Source organism: Cynara cardunculus (genome assembly GCF_001531365.2).
Source record: "Cynara cardunculus var. scolymus isolate 2C chromosome LG 13, CcrdV1, whole genome shotgun sequence".
In the NCBI taxonomy this organism is placed as follows: domain Eukaryota; kingdom Viridiplantae; phylum Streptophyta; class Magnoliopsida; order Asterales; family Asteraceae; genus Cynara; species Cynara cardunculus.
Window position 1 is genome coordinate 38,181,601 of NC_037540.1, and position 10,435 is coordinate 38,192,035.

The following is a 10,435-nucleotide window of genomic DNA, read 5'->3' on the forward strand; positions in this document are numbered from 1 at the left end:
CTTAGGAGCCTTGGCCATCAATTTTAAGACAACAAAATGGTGAATTAAAGGACTTGGGCCACTCCTAAACTTCCAAAAAAGCTTGCCAAAATTCGGCAATGGAGGCTCAAAAGTAAGCCCAACAACAAATCCCGCAGGATTCTGTAGGATTATCTTGGCAGCAGCAGCACAACATCAACCTCTGAAAAGTTACAAATAAATTGGTTCAGGATTTCAAACTTTTATAGCAAAGTTAAACATAAATTAAACATATACTATTAAAGACTTAGACAAGACTTGGTATATGTAAAACAAGAGAATAAAAAGGACTCAAAGGTTAAATTGGGTAAATAAAAGACACATAAAAGACTTAAAATTGGTGTTTTAGGGTTAACAAATCAACACCTATCAGATAGCAATATCCGAGATTGTGACACATATCAACATCTTAAAATGGATTAACTTTGATTTGGCTCATGTTATTTCTACTACACTACCATATGAGGGGGTCATCATGTTGCTTAGGAATGTCCTTAAAACATGTTCCCAGCTACAATGGATAACCCTATCATATGTTGGTGCAACAAAAATAACATGAGACAAATCGAAGTTGATCTATTTAAGATGTGGGTATATCTTCAAAATCTCAAAAACTGCCACCCAAGTACCACCTCCAGCATCCACAATGCTTCCATTCAGCCTAAGGAATCCATTCTTGTATATTCACATGATCGCATTTATGGTGATCTTAGCAACGCACACTATAGCCTCATTGATGTCCCTATTGAACTCCGAGTTAAACAAAGAAAAATCAACAACTTTTCTCAATGAGTCCTTTTAAATGTTGAGGCACCTTGTTTAATCAATCAACTTGGTATTTGTAGAGGCAAACCACATTGGTGCCAATGTCACATTTGTATAATTTAGTGGTCACTTAGAACAATAGTTCAACGAGTAAGCATTTTCTCTCTCCCCTTCCTTTTTCTAGTTGAGGCGTTCATCGCACACCTTGTAAACCAAGAACCTCACTAGTTAGCCAAGCCCATCCATGTTTATTGACATAGACTCAATACCAACCGCGGTTTCAGTAGTGGTACGATGATCATGATTGCTTATTATGTCAGCTATATCAAGCTAAACACAACAAAACATCTTAGAGCCATACCATCAAGAACGCCGTATAGGTACCACAATATTTGTCTCCAACCTCTCATCATTGCATCACTTTGTCTTCCATTTAGGGTGTTGTAAAATAGAAAGAAGGAAATGCTAACTTTTTTTTTGATTAACCTGGATATCCAACCCGCTATGCGAGCCGACAAATCTCAGGGCGACCACTTGCTTTGCAAATAGCCCGGAGTCACAGCATTTGAACCTCCGTGGCCACAAGGGGATTTTTATTTCTCCTTAGATTTGAACCTGGGACCTCTAGGTACTTTTGACCTTTGGAGCCAAGCTTAAACCAATCAGACACCACCCTTGTGGTTAGGAAATACTAAATTAATATCCACTTAGACAGTTTAAGTAAATTCAAACAAATAAATGTCTAGCTTGAACACTCAAGTATGTTTTTAGTGTACAAGACAAAGTTCCCAAAACATACAAATATGATTCACCTAGTAAACATGCATCCAACATAAAGTAAAAAAGATAGACTTAGAAGACATCACCACAATTTACGTGGAACCCCAAATCGGGAGAAAACCATGGGTGGAGGAGACCACCAAGAGAAATCCAATAGTGAATGTTGAAAATTAAGATGCTCTTGAAGGAGTAGAATCACAACTATGATGAGTGTGTGTAGTTGGAGATAAAAATGATAAAATGGGTGATCTTTAAACATGTTCATCTATTTGGATTTTATCTTAAGAGTTCTGAGAAAACATTCGAAAGGGAAAAATATGAGGTCTCAGCTTTGTGAAGCCAAAATGGTGAAAGTTGTGGTTGGAAAAGGAAAGTCATCGTAGCAAAGATATCATAGCTTATGATTACAAAAGAGACACAATCCTTCAAAATAGGGAAAAGAAAAAGTTGTGAACGGTTTTTGCATCTGTGTGCCTAAAAGGTTCACGACCACAAACAACTCTTCTGCCTCAAAATTGCTTGTCGTGCGCACATCGAGAGAAAAACCCACATACACGTTCTTTACATGAAACTACCCAAAAAAAACCATAAGATGGCATGGACGGACCTATGTATGTGGTATAGGTGGCACGTGCCACTGTTTTATTTCTCCCCCGAAGGGTAAAAAAAATAGGTTTCGTGAACGGTGCAACCGTATTAATTTGGTGTGTGCCATTGTATTTATTTTGAAACTACAATGAAAACAAGTTTTATTTGGTAGAGTTGGTTTACAAGGCTTTTATTTCACCCCACACCCATGTCCGAGTCATGTTAGTGTCATTTTCTTAGTCAAATGGTGCCACCGTTTGAAAAAAATTCCGTATATTTGTTTCTTATAGTCAAACGGTGTCACTGTTTGAAAAAAATTTCCTATATATTTTTTTTCTTATAATCAAGTGGTACCACCGTTTAAAAAAATTTCTGGGTCCGTCCCCGTAAGAATAAGACACCTTTGTTTGGGTGTTCATCACTGCCCACAATATTACACCCTTCATTGGAGTAATGGAACATAAATCTTGAAGACGACCCACGTACTTATAAAACTAAAGTAAATTGAATCTTATTTTAAAATATAAATTATTTAAATTATAATTAAATTTTAAATTAATCAAATTATATAAAAAACACGAGACCTTTGTAATCTTCGATTTGTTATCTATATAAATATATTATTTTTGCATATTTAAACTAGATTTTCAGATCAGTTAGACATGTTCAATCGTCACTTGCAATGTCTCTTTTGTTCTAACATAAATATCGACTTTTGTTTAGAGATTTTTGAGGTTTTTTGGTTGATTTCGATATACTTTTTTGGTTTTTATCGATTTCGAGGCATTTTTTCGGTTTTTTGATTGGTGTTCCTTGTATTTTTAATATCATTGAACACCCTTCAAAGTTTAACGGACATTACCTTTCATGCCTCAAATGAAATTTAAAATCGTGTGAACGGGTATAAGGCACCTGGCTCGCGACTTCATTTATTTGATGAAATATAACTAATCACATGCATTGCCCACTTTTTTACGTCTTAACTTGCTTCAATAATTCTCTCTCTATTATGAAGCAACTGAACCACCATTATGTTGGCTTATTATAAGAATGCGGGTCTTCAAGATTTTCATCCATAACTCCATTGAAGGCTGCAAGGTTCTTGACACTCATGATCATGATGAAGATGAAGATGAAGATGAAGAACACCCAGAATGAAACAGATAGTGATGCAATCTTTATAATACATAGATTCGTCTCTGTTTATGCAGTGTTTTTGATGACATGGTTAACAATTTTATTTTAAGGAATACATCTAAATGGCGTGGAACTTACCATCCAAACGCATAACTAGTCACACATACAAGATAGGCCTCAAAGATGGTCTACAAAGCAGGTGGTCGTCTTGGGATTAGTCAGCTCACATAGCGGGTTGGATATCCAAGTTAATAAAAAAAAAAATGATCTGCAATGCTTTATAGATATCCCTCCTACAACTTCATAAGTGGCTAACTGGATATAGGGGTTGTTTGTTTACCTCTTAATAGTTATATTAATATGCAACTTCTGAATCGTTAATAGGTGAATCTTGTCTGGCAAAAAAAATCTGCTTCTTAATGGTTCTAAAACCCTTTAAATGATTTTGTATCATGGATCTCTCTTAACCATTAAGAGCCCTAATTCCATCGTACACAATTACCAAACAATTATATTGCATTTTGCACTATATTATGAGAGACTCTTAATCATTCTGACCACTTAATCATTCTGCACCAAACCATTTACAATTGCCAAACAGCCTCTTAGATGAGTTCTGCTTTTTTTTAAGGGTTTTTTTCTTTATATATAAAATACATTATCTAAATATAAATTAATTAATTTCTAAAAAAAGATATTCTTAAAATATGTTTTTCTCTCTCTTTTATTAAATTTAAAGTTGAAATGAGATTTAAGAGGATGTTTACAAGATTGCTTTTCCCAAGAGGCTCTCTTGATTCAATTATTTTATGAAATCTAATTAATCACATGCATATCCCACTTTTTTATGTCCTAACTTGCTTCAATGATTCTCTTTCTATTCTGAAACCAATTGAACCACTGCTATGTTGGCTTATTATAAGAATGTGGTTCTTCAAGATTTTCATCCATAACTCCATTGAAGGCCGCAAGGTTCTTGACACTCATGATGATGATGAAGAAGATGAAGAACACCCAGAATGAAACAGATAGTGATGCAATCTTGAAGGGCCAGACACAAATATTGCGCTACATATATGGTGTTCTTGATGGCATGGCTTTAAGATGTTGTGTTGAGCTTCGTATAGCTGACATTATAAATAATCATGGTCGTCCTGCCACTTTGTCTGAAATTGCTAGTGGCATCAACTCTCCCTCAATAAACATGGATGGGCTTGGCCGACTCATGAGGTTCTTGGTTTATAAAAAGGTGTTTGATGAAATGCCTAAACCAGAAAAAGGAATGGGAGAGGGAGAAAAAGTTTACTCACTGAACTATTGTTCGAAGTGGTTGTTATTTGATACAAATGTGACATTGGCACCCATGGTTATGATGCAGACGGACCCATCAATTGTTTCGCCATTGCATGTACTGAGCCGATCCATCAAAGAAGGTGGGACAACCTTTAAAATGACTCATGGAGAAGAAATGTTTGATTTTTCTCTACATAACTCAGAATTCAATAGGATCTTTAACGAGGGCATGGCGTGCAGTGCTAAGATCACCTTAGATGTGATCATATCGAAATACAAGAATGGATTTCTTGGGTTGAAAGGAAGCATCGTTGATGTTGGCGGTGGTACTGGGGCGGCAATTTCTACAATTGTGAAGACATATCCACATCTTAAAGGGATCAACTTTGATTTGCCTCATGTTATTTCCACTGCACCAACATACGATGGGGTTACCCATGTCCCTGGGGACATGTTTAACACCATTCCTCCTACCGAAACGATATTTATGAAGGTAACTTTGTTGTTCATGGCTATAAGAGCTTAGCTTGAAAGTATAATAATCCCCGGGGTCAATAAGAACAATAGTTCCTCTTACTCATACGTTCGGCTACCATAGGTTGCAAAAACCTTCTGGCCATGCCAACCTCCCATAGCACTATGTGGTCATCAACCTAGACCATGTTGATTTGTGGTGCCTTTGGGTTGTCGATATCTCTTAAAAGACTTTGTTGTTCAAGAAATTTTAATGTTCATTTCGTTAACCTTTTACCCTTTTACTTCCGTTTTCTAATACAAATTTTGAAGTTTAAAAGTCTGAAAGTTGCATGTAATGGTTATCTCCTTGAGGAATATTTTTATCAAAACTGAAACCATACAATATGGATAATGATATTGCTCTCTGTATTTCAGTCGATTTTGCACGATTGGAGTGATGAAGACTGTATCAAGATTCTTACAAACTGTCGAAAAGCGATATCTAAAGAATCTGGAAAAGTTATTATTGTGGAAATAGTACAGAATTCCACGGAAGATGGTTTTTTCGATGACACACGTCTTACATACGATTTGGTGATGTTTTCACTCGTTTCTGGAGGAAGAGAACGAACAGAAAGTGAATGGAAGAAGCTGCTTGAAGAAGGAGGCTTTTGTCGTTACAATATTATCAAGATTCCTGCAATTGAGTCGATCATCGAGGCTTTTTCATAGTAACGTTATATGTTTAATTTAATGTTTTAACTTTTAATAAATGTTGTGTGTTTAATATCGTTTTTCTATTAATAAATTAAATATACGCAAATACAATAAAATTATATGGAACGATAAAAACTACTCTAAAATAGTTTTTGAATGCATAAATATAAACATTTATTTATTGAATCAAAAACATTTTTATAAATTAAAATAAAATATTTTATTTAATTAATTTGATTTACTTTACAATAATTGCTTAATTAAATAATTATTTGGTATTAAATTACACTAAGTAACATTTAATTATGATTTATGTAATTTTTTTATGCCGATGTACCATTAAGAAATTAGGTATAAATCATTGTAGTTTAGATTTTTATTTCTATATAATTTTTAAAACTGATGTGATAATTTTAAAATTGTGCAGAAAATAGTATCATTTAACATTTTTTAACACAATATTTTTTTTATTAATCTTGATATCCAACCCGTTATGCGAGCCGGCTAATCTCAGGGCGACACATTCTTCGCAGATAGCCCGGAGTCACCGCATTTGAACCTCCGTGGCTACAAGGGGATTTTTTATTCCTCTGTGGATTTGAACCTGAAACCTCCTAGTACTTTTGATCTTTAGAGCCAAGCTCAAATCAATCCGACACCACCCTTGTGGTTTTTTAACACAATATTTATGTTGTTGAAGCATTAAAGATTGACATCGTGACAACGTTTTGCTAATAATTCTAAATCCTGACCATTCATTATTTAGAATAAATGTCATTATGTTTAACATGTATAGAGAAAAAGTTGATTATCGACAACCACAATCCATCCCAACACATCTTTGGCTCACTCAGTAGCTGAGACTAACACGAAGGAGGATAGAACCTGTAACCTATCTTATATTTAGACAAAATACCTTACTCATTTACCAACATGAGTTACAAGCAAAAATCACATTATGTTTAACATATTTTGCCATGGCTAATACCAGTGGCGGACACAGTAGCAAAAAGGAGGGGAGAAGGGACCCCAGTCAAAAACTCAAAAAAAAAAAAATTTAGGTTAAAATTTAGGTTTTACATGATTTAAATTTCACTTCCCCCCATTATATTTTTTCTACGGGGCCCCAACCCCAATCAAAACTGTTACTCTAACCAAAGAAATATTTAAATCAATAAAAAAAAAACTAAAAATCCCTCATAATCGACAAAAACACTAAAAAAAAAATCCCTCAAAATCAATCAAAAAACTTTAAAAAATCTCTCGAAACGTTGTAATTAGGTTAAAAATGCATCGGACGATTTTGCGGGCCTTTAGTCTACCTTAAAGGCGACCCCACCAGACAAAAATCCTGGATCCGCCACTGGCTAATACATTACACATATGGATAAGTTACGAGTATTTGATAATTAAAAAAAGATGAATGAACAAAACTAAACAAAAAACTTGAAACGTAATCATCAAAAACATTTTTAACTGTAAATTTAAGTTGATAAGATCGTAAAGGTGCTAAAATAAAACGTTAGGACATCCTACCAAAATTTTAGGGCACTTTCAAAATAAAATGTTTTGTTATACACACTTTGATTCTATGCTATGTTTTTTTTTCTTCAAAATAGTCTAGAAGAACTTGTTAGGGATGCGGAAAACGTGTTATCAAAAAAGCTATTGTTTGGTTATATAAACTTAAATTGTATCAAGCAGTCAGTCTATTGAAACACTTGAACATATTTTATAAAATCGCTTTCGTCGTAACGTGTTCTTCATCTTTGTCATAAGATTATGACTTTTTGTTGTTAGTTATTCTTAAGATTTTAGGATTTGGTTTTAAGGAAATGCTTAAAAGAAGATGAAGCACTAAAAAAGAAAAGATAATAACGAAAACCCAGATAAAATATATGTTATTCTTTCTCAAGTTACACCATGTTAACCTCTAAAGTTGTGTGTTTTATCCCTCGATCTCAACTCACAAATTCCATGACTTTAAATTGTCAGGATTGCAAGAACGGTCCCGGGGCTTAATTGGTATATCTCTGTTTCGACCATATTTTGTCCGTTTTAACACCAATTTGGCTCCGGAAGGTACCGGTGGAATCCCTTTTGAACCCTCTATTCAATGAAACTATAAAACTTTGCACTTAGACCCAAAATATCATATTTCTTCTAGTTCTCTTGAAAAATAGATTTTTTGAATAAACTTGTAATAAATTGTCAGAATAACGCTTCGTTTGCTTGGAAAACAAGCCAACTAAACGGAAAGTAGTGCCAAAATAACGCCAAAATTGGCGTTATCAGTTACATTTCTTAGTTATTACATGATTATTACCATTATTATTATTAGATGACTAGAAGAGTACTCGCGCAATGCAACGAGACATATCTCGATTTTAATGTTCTATTTTATTATTTATTTATGTCGATGTTATAATACAATTTTATGTGTTTTTAAGAAAGCACTAATGATTTTGTTTTTGAATAAAATACAAATTTGAAAATATCATAAAAATTATATATCAATGTTAATGTCAAATCAACTATTTAAAAGTTCTCATTTTTATGTAATTTCTTTAATTTATTTATTTTTATTATAATTTAATTTAAGTTTAATAACGAAATAATTTATTTTTGGTTTAATAATATAATATTTTATAAAGATAATAATTAAGTATTCTGTTAGAACTCAATGATTATCCTAATTATATATTTTTTATATTTAAAATGAGATGTTTATCTTGTATTTAATTATGTTTATCTGCAGTTAGTTACATGAATTCATACATGGAGCTTTAATAAGTTGTACTTACGCGCAATCTACTTGCAATATTGAGTTTTAAGTAATATGCATTAATAAACAGTACTTTACGCATAAAAAATGGTTTTTAAGAGTTTTTGTCAAATGTTTTATAATATAGAATAGATAGATGAAGATACACTTAATCAAATTAAGAATTTTTGTGGGGTTTCAAGACCATTAGTAATCAAGCTCACAGAAGGTGATACCATGAACAATGTTCTAAAATAGGCTCTCATACATGAGTAAACACTTGTTCGTATGTGATGGATTAGAGTATCACATCGTAACACCCGAGATTTTTGGTTCATGTTTACCTTAGGATTACATTTGGATTGGTATATAAAATGCCATTTATTAAGTTTTTGTATAAGTAAAATGTTTGGTATAAGTCTAGCCGAGGAAACCCTTGAAAAATGAACTGAATTAGACAAATTTGAGGGTGACGCGACTTGGCCCGCGACCCCAAGTCTCGACCAAAGTCGCGGGATTCATAAGAGGTGCATGTCTGGAAGCAGTAGGTTATGCGATTGGCGCATGGCCTTAGTCGCGAAAGACATTGCATAAGTCACTATGTGGATAAGAGGAGTTGATTTTATATACATTGGGGATGCTTATTTCTGATCTTGATAAGTTTCGGAACCAAAATTCATAAATGGTCTTGCCTTTGATTTGTTGAAAAAAATGAGAGTTTTACCCATTTGATGATTATTTATACATAAATGCTCATGTTGTTGGATATGGTTGGCATATCTAGAAGATTAAAGATATTAGGTTATAATACAATGGATCCATAGGCATAGAAGTCAGTTTTATTTGATATGAATAGTATGTGTATTTCCTAGTTGTAACTTGAGATATGCACTGGTATTCATAGGCAATATTGTATGGACTCTTGGAGTCGGACATCGGGCATTGATCAGTATAATGTAACTTATAGTGAATGAGCTTAACTAGATGTTGGATAAAATGAGCTTAACTAGATGTTGGAGATCCAAGCTATAGACCTAGTGGTGGTTCAACTTGGTGACTCCACTATCAATAGATTTGAAGTAGTTGAACTTGTTAAACCATTAAACTATAGATCTGAAGTGGTTGGTCTCAATGAATGTTAATCCGTAAGTAATGCTTATATAACATGGATATGTGGCTTACTTATGTGTTCTCTCACTATCAATGGCAATCGGGTCTCCCCCATCATTGCAAGATGTATTGTACCCTTCCAAGGGCAAAGCATGGAGCCAATGGTCTAATTGACTTAATTAAAGTTAGGTTTTCGATTTTAATATTTTATAGCTTTACTCTTTATCATCAAAAAGAAATAATTCAAAATCTATGTTTGACCATAATAGATATTACAGTTGATTGTTGAACATGTTTTACTGATTTAAAGATCCGATTAAAATGTATGAAAAAACATATCGATGTAAATACCAAATCGAATATTATAAAAATCTTTTTTTTAATTAGTATAATTTGATTAGGGGAGTGCTAATGGCACACCCTTAATAGGGGGTGTTGAATAACTGGGAATTGTGCCGTCATAAAACATCAAATCAATTTAATTATTATTATTTAATATACATATATCTATACTATATTATAAAGCATTTGACAAAAACTCTTAAAAACTATTTTTTATGCGTAAAGTACTGTTTATTGATACATATTACTTAAAACTTAAGATTACAAGTAGATTGTGCGTAGGTACAACTTATTAAAGCTCCATATCTGAATTTGTGTAACTAATTGCAGATAAACATAATAAAATACAAGATAAACATCCTATTTTAAATATAAAAAACCTAAAATATAATTAGAATAATCATTAAGTTATAACAGAATACTTAATTATTATCTTTATAAAATGTTATATTATTAAACCACAAA

General features: G+C 33.0%; 1 protein-coding gene and 1 pseudogene across 1 annotated transcript; one reads left to right on the top strand and one right to left on the bottom strand.

Moving 5' to 3' along the window:
- Positions 1–453: 453 nt before the first annotated feature.
- Positions 454–2,361, bottom strand: LOC112525023 (annotated as a pseudogene).
- A 1,912-nt stretch (positions 2,362–4,273) lies between these two features.
- On the top strand, positions 4,274–5,769 carry LOC112525024 (desmethylxanthohumol 6'-O-methyltransferase-like). Its single transcript, XM_025134968.1, has 2 exons — positions 4,274–5,074; positions 5,473–5,769. Exons 1-2 carry the CDS (start codon positions 4,274–4,276, stop codon positions 5,767–5,769), a joined length of 1,098 nt encoding a protein of 365 aa, XP_024990736.1.
- Positions 5,770–10,435: the final 4,666 nt, after the last annotated feature.

Coding starts and splice junctions, on each gene's coding strand:
- LOC112525024 (XM_025134968.1), top strand. CDS start 4,274: ATGATGATGATGAAGAAGATGAAGAACACCCAGAATGAAACAGATAGT. Junction 5,075..5,472: donor CCGAAACGATATTTATGAAG/GTAACTTTGTTG, acceptor TCTGTATTTCAG/TCGATTTTGCACGATTGGAG.